This window comes from Poecilia mexicana, unplaced genomic scaffold, assembly GCF_051168715.1.
Source record: "Poecilia mexicana isolate PSO_F unplaced genomic scaffold, ASM5116871v1 scaffold_3, whole genome shotgun sequence".
NCBI classification, from domain to species: Eukaryota; Metazoa; Chordata; class Actinopteri; order Cyprinodontiformes; family Poeciliidae; genus Poecilia; species Poecilia mexicana.
The window spans coordinates 7,982,040-8,001,459 of record NW_028263372.1 but is presented as its reverse complement, the minus strand read 5'-3'; the positions used below and the strand labels follow the sequence as shown (position 1 = coordinate 8,001,459).

General features: G+C 39.9%; 1 protein-coding gene across 2 annotated transcripts in view; it reads left to right on the top strand.

Moving 5' to 3' along the window:
- Positions 1-19,420, top strand: part of adamts18 (ADAM metallopeptidase with thrombospondin type 1 motif, 18) — a 59,288-nt gene that overhangs the window by 38,052 nt on the left and 1,816 nt on the right. For both annotated transcript variants that reach the window (XM_014969312.2, XM_014969313.2), the window contains 6 exons: positions 4,545-4,665; positions 5,391-5,517; positions 10,596-10,800; positions 12,787-12,981; positions 17,109-17,179; positions 17,308-17,473. In XM_014969312.2, coding sequence (XP_014824798.2) covers positions 4,545-4,665; positions 5,391-5,517; positions 10,596-10,800; positions 12,787-12,981; positions 17,109-17,179; positions 17,308-17,473 — 885 coding nt within the window. The remainder of the gene's footprint in view (positions 1-4,544; positions 4,666-5,390; positions 5,518-10,595; positions 10,801-12,786; positions 12,982-17,108; positions 17,180-17,307; positions 17,474-19,420) is intronic.

Below are 19,420 nucleotides of genomic sequence, written 5' to 3'. Positions count from 1 at the left end.
CTTCAGGTTCATGTTCATGTTCACACAAAACCATAGATATGTCCCCTCTGGCCACTGACCTCCTGTGCTTTGTTGAAGGCATGTAGCTACTAGAGCGAGTAAAGTCCTTAAGTCAACTGCTCTGTCCAAGCAGGGATGAAAAGTATAAAATCAGATGGTTGCCTGGAGTGAGATGTTCTGCACAGCATACCCAATGATTTATAAGCTTTTTATTTATTTTTTTCTTCCTTCATTCACATTTGGAGTCAGCGGTTTGTTACAAACCAGAGCTTGGTGAGGAGCGCTTGTCTGTACCTGTCCTGAAACAGCATATTACGACGCCTGACAAGCGCATTTCCTAGACGGCAAAACCGACGTTCCACAAGTGGCCGAGTCATGCAGAGGTTTGAGCGAACGGCGCGGGGATGTGGGGGAAGTTCCTCTGCATAACTTTGTCAGCAGAAGTATCTATTTTCTCTTGACCTCTGAGCCTTGGCCATGAAAACAGAAGTGGAAACCAGCTGAAGAGCAGACAGTGAGGTGATATTCATGTAAAAACTGGTCTCCACTTTGTCCCTTGGGCTACCGACACGGTGCGGTTAGAGCTGGAATGACTGGCCGCCGTGAGTTATATTTATTTCTAACATGCCTTGGCGGTCACTTGTTTGTCTGTCTTGAAGCATCCGAGTGCTAATGTTGCTATTTTGGTGAAGAGACTTTGGTCTGTGGCTTAGGGTGAGTTGCTGTTTGAAAAGTGTAGCATTGTCCTTGGTGACCTTTATTGAGATTTCAAACCATTTACCCAAAGTTTATTTCCACCTCAACAATGCCAGGTTTCGGGGTGCTGTGGTGAATACCCATGTATTGAGGCCTTAGTCCTCATGCTGGTGGTCACAGGTTCGATTCCCGGCCTGGTGACATTTGCTGCATGTCTTCCCTGTCTCTCATAACCCTCTTTCCTGTCAAACTACTTTCAAATAAAGACCACTAGAGGCAAAAAAAAAAAAAAATGCCAGGTTTCATAGGCAACATCAACCATGCTGCTAATTATTATGAATATACCGCAATATCATAGTGGAAGCAATAGTTGTCCAAAAACAAAAAAAATTACTTCTTCATGAAAACTAGATGTATTATCCCACTAAAAATATTTGTCCTCTCAGATATACGATTGCGATATGTGAGCACCATGGCTCTAAGGTGCTGGTTTGTTTATTATTGCCACTAGGTCTGTCATGATAGCAAATTTTGCTGGACAATAAATTGCCCCAGTAATTATTGCACTAAGCGATAATATTGTGGTTTTCAAGTAACATATTGATAATGGCATAATAATGTAAGTTTGCCGTCTCAAAGAACGACACTTAACACCGGAAGATACTTGAAATATTTCCAGTAAAACATGACAACCAAAACGATCAATGAAACAGAAATAAAAACCATTTAAAGCCAGAACGTAAATAAAATAGACTGTGATGTCTCCATAAAATAGTAATAATCAAAATCTAAGTTATTGAACTCATTTTAATTAGTCATGCAATTAATGGGTTAATTGCATATTGTGACAGCATTAATTTAAATAAAATGTTTAAAGGTTTAATCCAGATTTATTTTTTAAGTGAAGTTCAGTTCAGTCAATATTGGTAACAGTTCACTCACCTGTAAGTCAAGTTAAGTTTATCTGTATAGCACATTTCAGAAACAAAGTGCTTTAAATTATAAAAATATATTACAGTCACCAGTATTGAAATAAGTAATACATTATATTCTGTCACTGTGAGTTTAACAGACCTTCAGACTGGTGAAAGCTAACAGGCTAATCAGGTTCTAAGGCTACATGCTAACACCTTATTTTATTACTCATCATTTCGATCACATACTTAACTGTACAAACCGTGACATCAAGTAAGGCTGAGGCAGCAGTGTAGTAGAAGTATGAAACACTGCCACCTGCAGGTGGGAGTTAGCATCACTTAAACTTGATGTTTTTGACCATTTTGCGAAAAATTTGCAATAAACTCAAAATTGGCATGAAAAAAAACATGAGGATCTCTTGATTTAGCGTCAGTTTCCATGATCCTGGACGTAATTTGGCAGCATACATTAAAAAAATACTTTGATTTTATTGATGAAATATCTAAGCACACAATTGTTTTATCATGTGTCCCTCTGGTGTCTTGAGGGCCACACAAGCTGTGGTGACCCCGATTTGACACATAGTTTTAGATCAAAACTTATTTATGTGTTACAATGAGTATATTCATATACATTTGAAGTAAGGCAAAAATAAAAAATAAAACAGTTATAAATTTATCTGCCTTTTGTTAGAGTCTCAATCGAGTATCTATACAGCTTAGCACCCGGAGATCATGCAGATGATGTAAGCATAATCTGCATTAGTACATCCAGTAATTACAAAAAGGAGACAGAGGTTGAAACAGAGATAAGAACCGACAGACAGGACGGACGGAGAGCAAGATTAAAAGATTAAGAATTCTGCAATTGAACTTTTTGGATGTGATGAGTTAAGGTCAGAGAACAAGGTCTTTGGCTGGGAAGTTAGAGTTCTTCCTAATGCAAATCTTCATCTGCTTCACACATTCTGCCACACTGATGCTGTGACATTAAAAAAACAACAAAAAAAAAACGAGGACAGTGAGGGAGGATGTAAGTGTGGATCACTCACAGTTCCTTATTCAGTGCGAAACACTGAAGGGAAAAGCACATGTGGAGTGTGAGCGTAAGCTGTGACAAGGTGCTCTCATCTGCTCAGCTGGCGGAGGAGTGTGGGGGGAGTTGGTGGTGGGGGGCTATTGGGGTGGTACACGAGACAAGGAGGAGTTAGCCGCCGCCGTCACGTAACATATGGCTGCCTCTGGACGTTTTGGTGGACGCTAAGCGGGATTATTCCCTCGTGAAATTGAAATTCTTGTGGTTTGGCAGGGCAAGGTCATGCCAGTCCAGAACACAACTTAGTCAGCCTGATATCTGCACCCGACAGATTGTAATTCATCTTCATCTTGTGTGTCTCGGCGATGTGTGAGGTTGTCGGAGCTGTGAAAATCACGCCACTGTGATCTGCTGTCGCTATGCAGTCAGATTAACACCAGCCTTACATCCTCTCTGATTTTACACAGGCAGTGCAATTTTTGATGCTTTAAAGTTTTTTTTTTTGTTTGTTTCTTGATTGTTTTATATGTATTGTGTTGTCATCTTAGCCATATAGTCATCTTGTAGGAATTGTCCCCTATGATCTAAAACGTTTTGTGGTGTTGTTTTATGCGACATGCTAACCTAACCTGCTAAACGACTTCAGATTAGAGAGGAGGCTTTTTCTAGCGCCCATTCCAAACAACTTTATCTGTTCGATCTTTTTGAATTGTTATATAGCCATTTAGATTAAATACACCAAGCAATGGTGGATAAAGTTTGAATTAACTGGTCTGGACGTGGCTCTTTGAGTGCGCATGTGGACACCACCTGAGGATCTTTAATATTTTCACACATTTTGTTCTTTGTGTTTGTTCATCTTGGCCTTTTCTGTCGTTTGCCTCACATTTAAAAAACTTAAACACTCAAACGTGTTTTAGATATGAACTTGGTTCTCTGACTGTCACTGACTAAATGTGTGATGTGGAAATAGAAGCACTGATGAAGAATACTGTAAGCTAGCTAGTTAGCTAGTTAGACGTCAACAACTAGCTAGCTAGCTTCATCAGAAGAACTATGAATGCCATGAGTTAGCTAGGTAGTTGTAATAACTGTCGTCTTCTGAGCCATTTTTTTAAAGTGTTTTTAATACTGTGTATTTTGTTGATTTATCTCAAATCATCTGTATCTATATGTTAAAAAAGCCATTACTGTTGCTGCTAAAAGTCCAGGTTTGCGCACAACTGAGTATCATCACATTGAACACTGTTTCCTGCCACAAGCCCTTCCAGAGTGTGTGTTTTCTTTGCAGAAACATGGAGCTGGTTTAATGAAAGCTTCTTGTTTCACAGCAGATTAACAATTCTCATTTGACCCTCTGTCTGGCAGCTAGCCAGAGGGTCAAGATGGTTGACCTGAGTAGGTGGAAGCGCCTCAGGACTAGTTTCAGTGTACAGCTCCAGTGATTGTAAGTTAATTGGTTCTGCAGATATAACTGAAAGCTGTCCGATGTTAAAGGTCTGGTACATACTGGTAGTCTTTTATTTATCACTTGAATGTAAAAGGAAGTTGACCTTGACAATAAAAAGTATTGCAAATAAATATCTCCTTGTCCTTGGTTTAATGGTAGGGATGTCTGCTTTCCTTCTTGCGTTAATTTGTGCTGGAGTTGGAGGTGGAGTAATGTTCTGCAGTGTTTCCTGAGTCATGTTTTCAAGACACGTGACCCTTAGCAGCCGGAGCAGGATACCACATCCCTGTTGGTCGTTAGTCTCTTCTAATGGGTTATATATTAGAATGGTGGATTTTGGCGTTCAAGGACCTGGTAAAGTTGTTCAAAGATGTGGGTTTTAGTTTATAAGAGAACTGTGATTTATTTCTCCTGAAACCTTTCTGAGTGTTTTCTTGCCTGACAGATCCTTCTTCAGGGAAAGAACCCCGGGGTGGTTTGGGAGTACACTCTGCCCCGCACTGAGAAGAAACCTGAGTACAGCTGGGGTGTGGTTCGCTCGGACTGCTCTGCTCCGTGTGCTGGAGGTAAGGCTGGTTCTACATCACCTCATAACAGAGATGCAAATCTTTCAATGTCAAGCGATTCGATTGAATTCCGATTTTTTTTTTTTTTTGGGGTCTCGATTTAATTCAGAAACGATTCTCGATTCAGAAACCAAGTTTTCTATTCAAACGGTCTGGATTGAACATTTATTTTAAACAGTTCTGTACGGTTCCATACTGTATCAAACTCCATCTAAATAGGTGTGTGCATGAAATCCTGCAACTGACATGACCAAGTTAGCTTACAGGTTTTAAGGTAGGAAAGCCTGTTAGTGGGTTCTGGACACGGACCACCAGAGATAAGATGGAAATTTTACATCAAAGTATATTCATATGTTGGAATGGACCAGTCAAAGTGGAGATTTAAGCCTGATTCATTTAATCTGACCGCAAAATACTTCAGTTTTTCCTAACATTCTGTTTTGGTCTATCACAGAGAATCTTAAAGTTTGTGCTTGTCACAAAATGTAAAACACATTTTGTCACGTTTATCATTATGCAGTGTGTAATTCACTGCATAATGACAGAAAATGTAATCATTTTCCAGCTAAACTGGAAGATTAACAACTTTCTTATGCACATCTTTTTAGAAATGTCCCATCAGTGAGTCACACTTTATCTACAGTTTACTAAATGCTTTCCCTCAGCTACTTGACTTTCCTCACCAGATGTCTGCTGTATCAAACCTTCCTCCTCACGTCTTTCAGGTCGCATCTCCAGCAAGGCCATCTGCCTGCAGGACCACCGCACCCAGGCCAACTCCAGCATGTGTAACCCCCACACCAGGCCCGCTCTAGGTTCCCATCTCTGCAACACGCAGCCCTGTCCAGCCTAGTAAGTGTTCAGACTGCGTGTGGGTCAGAGGCGCTCGTTGCCTCTCCTTGCTTGTGGGATCTGTGGCGGTGGCTCTAATGTCGCCAAATTTTCAGGATGCCGTGGAACCGTTTTATTATAGGTGCGCACACAGACGCATGTATGCACTGCGGTCGCGCTGCTGGCTGCGGTGTGCCGCCACTCTGCACTCTGTGTTCGTCTCATTCCTCGGCCCACTCTGTAATTTTTCCTTTTTCTCCTGTTTTTCCTCCCTTAAAAATGGAAACATTCTTCCCATGCAAAGACGCACACAGGAGCTCTCTGCATTTGCTATGCCTGCTTTTCTCTGTGTTAATGTGGAAGACAGTTGTTGCTGTTTGACGACTTGGATTTAAAGTTCAAACCATAAGTTTATGTACAGGAAATAAAGGCACAAACCTTAGAAGTTAGAGTTGTATTTATTTTGACCTAAAAAGAGAGAAGTTTGGTCTGATTTAACTTCAGGCAGTGAGATAAAAAGAAATATGCAGCTGCATTTCCATTACAAATGTGCGCAAAAATTTGTCATTATTTTGCTAACGTTTAAAAAAAACGCAATTTGGCTGTTACGTTTTTTCATAAGAAATAAGAAACGCAGTTAAAAATCATACATCAATAAGTTTGTTCATGCAGCAAGTCAATAAAAAACATCATGATACTCCAACTACTTTCTGTCTTTGTGGTTTGCACCGCCAAAAGTTGGTTTATTTTGATTAAGCAAATTTTTAGTTTCGAAATGCCAAATTGTGCAATTTTATAATCAAAGGAAGCGAAGCTAACATCTTTTTATTCGGTCTCTGCAAACTTCTGGTTTCAGCTTAAATTTCAGCCTGAACAAACAAAAGACAGCACCTTTGATTGATGAGAAGATAAGAAAAACTCCACTTATAAATCATTTTTTTTTATTTGGTTTTGAAACAATAAAAGCAGTTAAATCTTGTAATTTCAGTGCACCGTTTTGCATATGTCTGGTAATTAGCTCCAAGTCTGAGGATGGAAGGCCTGCTTTCCATCACTCTAGTTTCTTATTTTCTCCACAGATTATCTGTCAAAAAACAAATACATAATCTTGACCTTAAATTTAAATAATCCTATTTTTAACTTAAAAAAGCTTCAGCAAATAACTTAAAAATAGAATTAATAGAACAGAAAATATAACTGGAGCCAGATAAACAGATTTGAAGAAATCATCTAAACCTTGTTAGACTGATTGTTGCTCTCTGAGCATGAAATCATGCATACAATCCAAGTTGCATCTTGGTAGTCTAGACAGAGCACTTCAAGGTATGCATTTTTAAAAGTCTGCATTAGGACCAAACACAGAATTCATAGGAGCAAACTGGGTGAAAGTGCATTGGAGTAAAGAGTTGAATAAATGGCCTCTCTCTCTCTCTCTCTCTCTCTCTCTCTCTCTCTCTCTCTCTCTCTCTCTCTCTCTCTCTCTCTCTTTTTCTCTCTCTCTCTCTCTGTCTTATAGCTTGTAGGGCTTTTGGCTGGAGAAGTGGAGCTAGCTTGATTTACAACACTGCCCCAAAAGAACAGGCAGGGGGTCAGAGAGAGTACACACATAGACACAAACACAACTGCACTGCGCAAAATAAAACTTCACATGCACACTTTCTCTAAATGTTTGAGGCTTAAATAATAGATTTTGAGTTCAACCACAAGGTAAGTATGTAGCCTAGCATCCTAGGAGGAACTCTGTTCCCTGCTAGCCATGCTAGCAAGGAGCAATGCTAACAGAGAGCCATGCTAGCAGGGAGTCTTGCTAATAGGGAAACATGTTAACAGGGAGTCATGCTAACAGAGGAACATGCTAACAAGTAGCCATGCCAAGGGTAGTCGTGTTGACAGGGTACCATGCTAACAGGGAGCCATGCTATCAGGTCTGTGCTAAATTTGTTTATGGGCTAAACAAGTCAAACTATCAGTTACCTGAGAAGTAACTGCTCCTAATCTTTAGCATACAGTTTCTCTTGTCTCAGTGAAAGCTATCAGACGGCCTGGTTGTTGGTCCTGAGCTTCCCAACTCTTTTTGGTGAAGGAAATAGCCTTGGTGTCAGAAGAATTGTCCGTTCAGCTAAGAGCAGCAGCTTGACACCCATGAATTATCTTATATATAGGAGTAGACACCGTTTCTGAAGTGTTCTATGTGTGTAACAGACTGGTTAATGCGTGCTTCACCGGAAGAAAGTTGAGTTGAGTGAACAGCATGAAAGCTCTAAAGACTGCATTAAGATCTCCAGGATGTATGGCCTCGCATTCAACAGCCCCAGCAGAAAAGAGAAGCTGACAATGAGATGGGATGCACTCGAACTGTGTGTGTGGGTGTGTGTGTGTGTGTGTCTGACGGGGGGAGACTGTAAGAATGCCTGTTTATATCTAAGGAGTGTATCACGAGTGCTGACAGCCCTCTCCATGTTTCATTGTGCAGAGACGGAGGGATTCCTGCGGGGCCCAGTCGGTCTGGTCATGGAGAAGTTAACCCCCCCAAACACAAGCCTTGATTCCCTTCACTCCATTAGCTCTGTAGCTTCAGGCACGCTTTTAGCTTCTTCTTACACCAACACAGTGCTGAACTGTGGTGTAGCAGCATTTCTATTGTAAAACAGGGAGGCAGGGAGAATTATTTTCTTTAGAAAAAGAGCTCCATCATTCTGGCTAGCTGCACTTAGATATATGTTGTTAGTGATTTTCTTTCATTGGTTTATTTGGTCAAAATAGAGACCAAATAAACCAAACCCACATTTACTGTATTTTATTTTTCCTAAACAGATGGATACTTGGCAATGATCACGTGACTTATCTAACTATTTTAGAAAAGTTAGAATTCTTTAGATTTTCAAATAGTAAAATTTTTAAGGGTGTTATTTGCTTTAGTCAGAGCCGGGACTTTAATGTGTTCATTTTGATCAGTTATTCACATAGATTATTGTGTTAAACATTTTAACACAATTAATTGTGTATTTTTATTTTATTTATTCAAACAAAGGTGGAACATTTCAATCATATTTTGATTAAAATGTTATTAATTAATTACAGCCCTTGAAATTAATTCAATTAAAAAACACACGAAAGAAACAAAAAAAACATTTCGCAGAAATGTTGAATTATGTATGAAATGTTTCAGACCAATCCAAACTGATCCACCCGTTTGTGCTACCAGTTCTGCAGATGTGCAATCGACTGCTAACAAAAGTAAGAATTTGGCTCCACAGAACCGCATTTTCTGGTCCTACCTTAAAATATACATCAGTTTCGTGAGATATTTGAGATATACAAATTATGGCTACATCTGTATTGGTTTTGCAGCAAAGCGGAGTGGCACATCCGCCACTTGTCTCTAATGATATACTGTTATTTATAAGTCAGGGAAACAGATGGGGGAAAGAGAAACAAACAGCCCTCAGGCCAAAAGTCCCGAACCGATGCTTTCGGCTCCCAGTGGTCCACAACCTGCTAACGTCCAAAGTGCGGTTCAGTCCTGCTGCTTCATTTTCCTCTGCCATCTGAAGAGGAATGAAAGCATTTTTTTGTTTTTTCTTCCCCTGGAGCAGGTCAGCAGTGTGTAGGAACGGTCTCTTTGGTAGTTTGTCGTCTCCGAAGTGGACAGATTGGTCGGGTCATCCCCTCCTTCTGCCTCTATGTAGCATGTGATTGCCAAAGTTTTCATTTTGTTGAAGTTTGCCTGTGTGCCATGGTGCCAAAAACAATGCAGCTTGTTTTTGTGGTTTTAATGGCAAAGCAGGAATTATAGCTATCCAAACCAAGTAATGTGTTAGTCCAGTATCACAAGCCATTTTTTCATCACTTAAATAGGACCTGTATGAATAGAATACAATAGAATAAATGTTGTCTGCATATCCTTAAAAAGTCTCAATTTCATGCATCTAAACTTGATGCCTTAAAAAAATTTCACAAATGTAATTTGGCCTAGAATACAAATAATCAGTTATTTTCTGACAGGCAAAATGCAGACATCTTCATTGCGTTCCATAATCACTAATTAGCTACTGATTTATCTGTACTAACTAGCCAGCTTTTTTTGCGTCTATAATTGGAGTCAAAAGGAACAGTACCAATGTCTTCAACTAAACATCTGTAGTAAATTTGGCAAGTAATGTTATTTATATATATGCATATATATAGTATAACAAACCCTATAAAATATGTGATTTTGCTTTGTACATCTGTTGTGATGCAGCTGTTAAACTAAAATACAGATCTTTATATTTCATTCATAATTGTCTTCAAATGGTGTCCAAAACTCTTAAGTTTGAATTGGTGAAACCTGCTGAAACCCTGGAGTAGAATAGAAATATCCTTTATTGTGACACTGTGGGGAAATGGCAGCAAAGTGACATTCTGTTACGGCATGTTGGTTAATATAAAATAGAAATATAAAAATATACTAAAAGAACAAAATTATGAACAATATACTGTCCAGTACTGACAAAATTACAACATAACAATACTGTTCAGTTATCAAAACTAGCACAATCTGACATATAATCATGAAACATTTAAGTGCAACAAAACAGCAAAACCTGTTGGGTGCAAATCCCCTTTTTCCTACGCTGAGCGGTACTGTGGTAGGCTGAGGAAATCTGGGAAAACTTTCCTGCAGAGTTGTGTACAGTATGGTTTTTTATGTTTAGTTTCATAGGAAACGAAAGTATAATGATGCATACAACGGCTGGGTCATGGATATATAAATTAAGGTCAGCATTTCTGCTCCATATTGAATCATAAGTTTGGATGCCAACCTGTTTGAAGTGTTTAACAGATGGATAATTGGACGTTTTAATGCGATTTGGAGTTTTTTTTAATTTTTTTTTGATGGCAATCACTGATGGTTTACGTTGTAACGGTGTTCTTTAAGGACGAAAATAAGCAAAGCAGGCCGAGGTCTAAACCTGTGGTTGAACTCTGATTGGGAGCTCAGTGATGTGGTCGGCTTCCTGATAACAGAGCCCGAGTTCAGCCTGAGAACGCACGTTTAGACCCAACTCCTCCGGTCGCTGTCGCTTCACGCCCCTGCTCTTCCTGTCCCTCTGCAGCTGGGCCCCGGGGGACTGGGGGCCCTGCAGCCGCTCCTGTGGGGGGGGCCAGCAGACCAGGACGCTGCGCTGCATGAGGAAGGTGACCTACCAGCGGGATGAGGCGGCGGCGCACTCCCTCTGTCCCGTCATCTCTCCGGCCCAAATCCAGCCGTGCCACACCCAGGCCTGCCCGCCGGAGTGGAGCTCAGGGTCCTGGTCCCAGGTGGGTCCAAACCAGCATCTTATAAGAACCGAGCAGCTTTCTCTGTACAGTTTCTATTCTATTCAGCTCCATTTTGTGTTGAATCTATAAATAAGTCTTATTTTCTTTTTATTTCTTATTTATTTGCTTCCATGAAAGTGAGAACTAAATGGGTTTCTTTGATAGTTGCTGTCATTTTTCATGGGACGGATCTGAGGTCTCACTGATAAACTGGTCCTGAAACGAGGAGCTTTTTGTTTGTGCTGCCATCAGTTTTAAGATATTCATAAAAGGTCAACCGTCCACGCCCACTTTTATGAAGTCAAACAGATTCGATGTTTAATCATCACTGTAAAAGGTTTTTTCACCGGCACATGTAAAAATGATACAGCACCCATGTAGTACAATATATAGAGGAGAAACATCCCATCCTCTGACTGAACATAGCAGATCCATTAAGGGCAATGACTTGACCTATACTGTTGCAAGACATGTTAATGAAAAACATTATGGCTCACCTTTATGTTTTATTGGTGCTGATTGCATTTAGCTGGAGGTGGTAATATTAATTTAAACAGGAAGTAGAGAAAAGCTCTCTGGATATTCTATTTCAATCCCTTTGCTGCCCCCTGCTGGACATGTGGGAGACACTGATAATCTGAGACTTTAATGTGCCATACTGCAAAAAAAGCTTTTTTTTCTTTTAACTAAATATAAAATTTAAACATTTCTATTGTTAATTATTCTCTGCAGTCTTTTATTATTGTGTTCCACGTTTAAAATGAATTCAGCATGTTTTAGTTGAAAACACTTTGTCTCCTTTATATTTAAACTCAGCAGAAACCTTCAGTCTCCGACTACATCCACTGTATGCAGTGTTTACAGCCAGGAGGTTCATCATGATTAGCTGCAGTTACTGGTCCAATAAGAGATGCACCAAGTTCATATTAATATCTTTATTGGTCACAATATTGAAAAAAAAATTCCAGATTGATTATTGGTGACAATATGGCTATATTGTCACCAAGGGCAGATCTACTCAGTCTAATTCTGTGCTTTGTGTCCTGATCATCGTCATATTGTATCATTTACTTTACATTCATAACTATTTTCCTGAACCATTTGAGAGCAGGTTTGTTGCAGTTTATTTTTATTTGACGAATATAGTCAGCCTGTTCTTTTTATCAGTTTCATTTTCCTGCTTACTTATTTTACACTGGCTATTACAGTCCTAATTGCATGATGGTGCAAAGTTATCAGATAAATTTGAAATTCAGTATACATATATTTGTCTGTGTTTTTAAAAAAGTACTTTTAGGCAATTCAAGTACTATTATATTGGATCAGTATTGATACCGGTATCAGTATTGATACCAGTATCGGTATCGATACTGGTATCAGCATCGGTATCAGAAGTGAAAAAAGTGGAATGGTGCCTCCTTAGGTTTGCAACACTAGTTCAGCTGGCAGTCTTCCAGAGGCGAAAGCAACCTTTGCTGAAAAACTGCAATACGCATGTTGATCTACAAGTGAGTGTGTGTGTTATAAGATAAATGAATAGGTCGCTGTTAGATAAAAGCCTCTCTGGCTGCGTCCCTCAGTCCCCACGGAGCAGTTTGACTCTGTCGTCCGTCTCTCTGCGGTTCATGTGGAGTTTACCGCGCCTCTGTCTCCTGTTGTTGGACACGCCGATGGGAGTCACATTCGTCTCACAGCCAACAGTTTATCGTATTTCATAATGCGATGCCATCAAAGCGGTGACCTTCTGGTTGCTTGTCCAACCACACGGGGAATAACAAATTCACCCATAATGTCTGTGCCAAGGATTTCACCTCTTAATGTGAAGGAAACTGAAGGATAAAACAAAGACAAGACAGTCGAAGTTACAAAGCCTGAGCATGAATCTCTGACAGAGTCCCTTTAGTCATTAGATTGTTCCCTAATGGGTCACTAACAGCGTCAGGATCTTTAGCTTGCCTGATTTACTTCCTCCTTCTCATCACTCAGTGCTCCAAATCGTGCGGCCGCGGCCTGAGGAAGCGGACCGTGTTCTGCCGCAGCATGGACCCCGGCGCCCACGCTGTGGTGGTGCCTGACAGCATGTGCAGGCAGCACCACAGGCCAAAAGCCCAGGAGACCTGCGTCCTGAGGCGCTGCCCCAAGAACGACAGGCTGCAGTGGATCCCAACGCCCTGGGGAGAGGTGAGACAAAACGCTGGCTCCGAGGAGGAACGACGCCCGGCAAAACCAATCCCTGAAAATGTGGAGCATACCAAAACTAGGTTTTCCGAATAAGTTATAAAGTGCTAATTGACTTTTCCATTTCTTGCTTCAGTTTAACAAATTTTAACATCTGTCAAGTTTTGGTTATGGACTGTTAAGGATTGTGCAAGTAGTTTGATGTCTGTATTGAAGTCTGTTTACAGAGCAGTTTCATTTCCTCTTTTCGTGTTACTTATTTTTTGAAAACTTCATTGACCAGTGGCAGGTGTACAACAATTAAGAGTTAATTAAGCAAATCAATTAGCAGTAAAATCTACTGGAGTCCTGCATTATTTCTGATAGAAGCCCAAAATTAGACAAAATCATAGACAGAGTTAGCAATAGGCTACTTAAGATCTATAAAACTGAAACCATGAGCACTTTAGCTTCTGCTAATTGCTAGCAGAACACGCTATACCAGCCACTGAACAATACTAGAGAGCATTCAGTGTTTTTTTCATATATATGTGGATTTTTCTTCAACCACCAGGGGGGCTCTTAAGCAGATATGAAACTTAGTTTCCCTCAATGGAATATATACTAGTCAGTATCAGTCACCGTTTCGCTCACGGTTTTTTTCCATTTGCATTCTGGGTAAAAATCTATGTGCAAACGCGAATATGTCGTCGGCAGTAATCCAACAAAACTTTTCTAAGGTTTCTTTCTCGAAAAACTAAGACCGGCCCCCGACCAGAAAAGGGAACAGTCATGTGGCCCTCGCAGGAAAAAGTTTGGGGACCCCTGCTCTACACCAAAGCTCTTTATTATTAGAGCTGTGGAGTTGGCGCATTTTAGCTTGTGGTCCCCAACACAGGTGGAAATATTAATTATACATTCCTCCCTTATTTCTCTTTATAAGTGAACCAACAGAACATGTTTTTCTCCTTCAGCAGCAGTTTGCATGCTTCCCTTCAAATGTAGCAGACTTCTTAGATGTTTCTTTTTTTTCTCGTTTTTCAGACACACTTATCAGTCATTTATAGAGATTTCTTTCAGAGAAATGTGTCTCGCCGCTCCAACAGATTAGCATGCGAGGCGGCTCGCTTCATTTGGAACTATCATTACTGCTCAGCTTTACCTCCCTGTTAGAAGCTTGTTGAAAATAATACAGCCTAAAAGAAAAAAAACAACAACCTGAGCAGAGAGAGAAAAAAAAACATGTTGCTCAGATGAAAGCAACTTGCAATTAGTGTTTTAGCTGACTGCAGTCTGATCACTCCCCATTAATTTATTCAATTTTATCAAGCAAACAGGATTTTCCTCTTTCTACTTTTTTGTATACAGTTGTTAATTGGTTTCCAGTTGGCTGCCTTTTCTGTCCTCCCAGCAGCACTTACACAGCTGTAATCATTTCACTGACTAGATGAGTAATTGTCTGATTGTGAAAAATAATGAACATGATGATAATGAGCAATCAGTGACGGTGCCAGACAGTGTTGTACTACTCGAGATCGGTCTTGGTCTCGAGACCATTTTTTTGATGGTCTCGGTCTCGTCTTGGACTCGGGCTCTGAGGACTCTGCATTTTTTTTTCAAGACCAGTCGAGACCGCAACTGTGAAAATACCACTTAACGTACAGCATACTGTCCAGTTTATTTGTTTACATCTTTGTTTTCAGTGGATACAAAATGCACTGATTAAAATCCAACCAATAACGTGACTTGCCAATTATGTGTTTCTGTTTCTACCTCCCCCTCCCCACCTTTCACTCGCCCGCGGTGCTCCAAGACATGCGCAGTGGTTTTCTCTGAGCGGCAGAAGATGTCTGTCTAATAGTCAGTGATAGAATAGCGCTGCATAAATCATAAGAAATCCGATGTCCACAGCTAACTCAGCAGCGCTTTGCTTTCACAGTCGGTGGGGACAATGTCCAACTTTTTTCGTCACTTAGAAAAGAAGCTCAAAGAAAGGTAAGCTCCGTTGACGTGACGTTAGCAAAGCTATCTGTATAGAGACACATAAGCATTGTGATGAAAAAAAGTTGTCACTCACTGTGCTGAATTATTGTGCGGAGATGTTGACTGACTTGTCGCATATATGGGACAACGGCGCTGTGTCCAAAAGGCTGCAATATATTGATGCGACATTCAGATACAGTACGATTCATCTGCTCGTCTCTTTACTTATTAGATAGGACTGGAGTGTCACTGAGAGTCGTTCTGTTAGAATAGGATACATGCAGTGAGTACCATGCCTGCTCATTAAGAAGTCCAACAGTCAGAGGAGTTGTCAGTTCACCATACGCAACAAGTTATGACGAAAATAAGTCGTTAAATTGTTTTTCATAACTATATAGATATACATGCATTGTCGTGGTTTCAAAGTGTATTTAAAGCAGGGTCTGGCTGCAGCTGCAGTCAACTACAACACACGCCCTTGTAAAACTCATTAACCAAAGAGCACACAGAGCATGCACATTGCTCTTTGATTGTTTTCGTTCAAAGTGGCAGCTGTAATGGTAGTCTGCCATGGTGTCAGACTGCCTGGCTTCATGTAGCGTCTTGTGCTTGGTTATGTCTTGCTTGTTGCTCCTTGATCAGTGTTCATAGTTGAGCGTCAGGGCATTGCCTCAATTGCTATGTTTAATGGTACAGACAATGGTGGTTTCTGACATGAGCAACATGGACAAACACGCAGGGCGTTATCTTTTTAGGGATGGCACGAGACCACCACGGATGGTAGGACAGAGATGGAAGCAAAGCGAAACAAAGAGTTTGTTCTGCTTTTAATATTGGTTAAATTTATTAATTTATATGGATTTTTCAGATCAATTTGAGAAGTAATTTTGATCATATTTCACATTTTATCGTATCATATAGCGCGGGGCGCTGGTCTTGGTTTTGACTTGGTCTCGGACCCTAAAGGTCTTGGTCTTGTCTTGGTCTCGGGTTAGGTGGTCTTGACCTGGTGCCAGTTGTTGATTTCAGATTAAAAGCAGCCATCACTGCACAGCACTAATATATTAATGATAAAATAGTAGCACGTCTGTGCATCAAATACAGCAATTATTATATTGTGAAATGTTATGCTATAATAGTATGTTAAAAAAAATATTATAAATGATATCATAAAGTTACACTGTTTGAATTTTGTGTAGTGGAATAAATTTTCACAATTTTTTTTATTGTTTTGCTAAGTCAGGAGCGACTTGTATCTGGCTCATTTTTTTGACAGACAGCGTGTAAAATCAAAATATCTTACCAAGATCTTTGGTCTACCTTTCAGTGGAAATATCTTGGAAGACGACGAAACTAACATACAAGTAACTTGCAGCAAGACAAAGGAGATTTTTTTAAGTCATTAATTCTTTAATATTGGAAAAAAAAAGTTCCACTAGCAGATTATTTCACTCATGACAATCATTTTTTCCCATGTTATAGATTAACTAATCTACCAGTAGGATTAGTACTTTTTCATCAATATAAAGGAATAATTGACTTAAAACAAGCTCCTGTATTGTACTGAAAAGTTACTATTGAGTGAGAGTTTTGTCTTAATTCAAGTGCACTATGACATCTGCACTGGAAACTAGACCAGAAATACTTGGTAAGATTTTGTGGTTTTGCAGCGTGGGGCGACTTATAGTCTGGAGAATATGATAGTTTTCAACTAAAAATCTCAGAAGTATGACATGCTTTCATGTTCACCCTTTTATTATGATAATGCCAAAAACAAATTCTACCAGCTCCTTTTCAAAGTCATCTCATTAGTATATGTCATATATGGGAATCTGTCACCAGGACAACTAGTAGTTTTATATCCCACAAATTTGCTCTTAGTGGAAAACTTGCAAGAAAGACGCTAATGTTGAAATACAGCCGGGCCTGTCAGGGTGACACATTTTGCTGGACAATAAATTGTCCCACATATTACTACGATAATATTGTCATTCTGACATCATGTTCTTGGGTAGAATTCAAATTTACCAAACGGATATAAAAAGTGCAAATGTTCAGCTCATCACATAAAATGACTTCAAATTGTCAGAATGAAGTAGTTTGTGGTAAGAGCTGCGACAGGAACCCTGCTGGTTCTAAGGTTCTCCCTCCTACCTGCTCTGTCTCAGTGCTCCAGATCCTGTGGCTCAGGCGTCCAGAGAAGAGAGCTTCGCTGTGGGGAGAGAGACTCACAGGGAGGGTATGTTGGCTCCAGCTACACACCGCCACTTTCATCACACTTTAGTAGAGCGCCGCAGACAATGGAGGCCCCGCCGCGTCGTCTGGATTCAGACGTTCTGAGTAGACGGTGTGGCTCTTTCTGCCCAGGTATGTGGAGTATCCCGTGCGGCGGTGCAGAAATATGGCCAAACCTTCACTGGATCTCCAGCAGGTCTGCAGTGGAGCGCCGTGCCCAGAGCGCCCCCGGGTGGTTCCTGCCAGAACATCGTCCGGCGCCTCCGTGTCAGGCTGGTTCCCGTCTCCCTGGCAACAGGTGCGGCAGGTCACACTTCACACTGTGCACAGGAAAGACTTTCAGGATTATGAGGGAATCCCAGTAAAACATTCAAATTAGGGCAATAACGACTAATCGAATTAATTATGATTAATCAATTATTGAGATTATTGTTATCTAGAGTATACAGGCTCAAGAAAAGGCTGTTTGCTAAAAGAACAACACAGAGTTTTATACAATTATGAAATTGTATAAAACTGCTCAAAAAACATTTTGTGTATGTGCATATATATATATATGTGTATGTGTGTGTATATATATATATATATTAAATATATATATATATGTGTGTGTGTGTGTGTGTGTGTATATATGTATATATATGTGTGTGTGTATATATATATATATATATATGTGTGTATATATATATATATATGTATATATATATGTGTATATATATATGTATATATATATGTATATATATATATATGTATATATATATATATATATATGTATATATATATATATATTTATATATATATATATACATATATATATATGTATGTATCTGCGGTGAGATTCATAGCTGGCGAGGCACCGACTTAATTATAATCAGATTTACAAATCTAGACCCCTGCATGTTATTGTTAACATAAGGAAATTTAGCGCATGGTACAATGCTGGAGGGCAAAAAGACTATTCTTTAACATGTGATGCTTACCCACGCCGCCGCCGCAGAATAATTCCGTTATCTCAATCAAACATGTCGATATTATTAATTTCTTTCTGTGCTTAACAACACAGGGAGAAACCGTTAAAGTACAACTCAAAACCACGTCTTTCTCGCTCTCTGTATCAGCTCAGCTAATGTATAGCTAGCTTGTTGTTACTGTCTCCTACTCTGCAGTTGTTTGGGTTCATTAGCGCCCCCTGCAATGAGGCAAGAGAACTGCCTGCCTCGCCTCGAATTTGTTCTCTGCCGTTTCTGATCACTCCTCAGCACACGAAACATGTTACACACACAGTTGGTGACAATAAAAACACAGTACATTAAGTACATAAGCTAAATTATGGAAAATCAGTCCATACATTAAATGTTTTTAACCATTTTATTGGCGACGTACAGACAGGAGGAGCATGCTCTCATAGAGTGGCAGCCAGTGCAGTTAGCGAGAGGTTGCGCAATCCCAGGTGAGGCTCAGCTCACTGCTGCCTCACCGGCTTCGCTTCCAAGCATTTTAATGGGAAAATGCGAAAATTCGGCGATTTTGAAGAAAAAAATAATCAGATTTGGTTAAATTCAATGAAAAATAGGTACTTTATAGTACAAACTACAGGGTGAAAATATCTTTATAAATGATTTTATTATATTTTATTTTGAGGGTCTGCCTCACCTGACCGCACGTCACTGAGAGCTCTAGATACATCATTTGGTACAATCAGAAATGCTGTTTTTGCATTCTAGGTAATAAAATGTCTATCTAAAAAACAAAAAAAGATTATTTGCTTATTTTCACCTCTTAATGTATTTCTAATATTGTATAAAAAAAATATTTAAAAGGCCAAATGAAAAATCTGCCAGTTTTGACACCGGATTAATCAGAATGATCGCTAGAATAACCAATGACCAAAACAATCTCCAGTTGCAGCCCTCGTATGAAACATGAGAATGAACAAAATCTGTCTTCCCCCTCAGTAAAAGTGATAATGTATTAATAAAAAAATAATAAGTAAAACTCCTGAAAGTAAAACTGATGAAACGTATTTTCCACCCGACTTCTCCCCTGTGATTGATTTCAGCTGATCAGGCTGGTCTTCTCTGGAAAGCTCCGGCATAAGTAGTTTCATTTTAAAGCGGCGCTGCAGTTCAACATGTTGGAGCCTGTGATCCGTGTCCTCTGTGTCCTCATCTCAGAGACGGACTGCGCAATGTAGGCAGTGTGTTGCTCCGCCATGTAGCCAGCAGGATAATAGAGGCCACGGGGA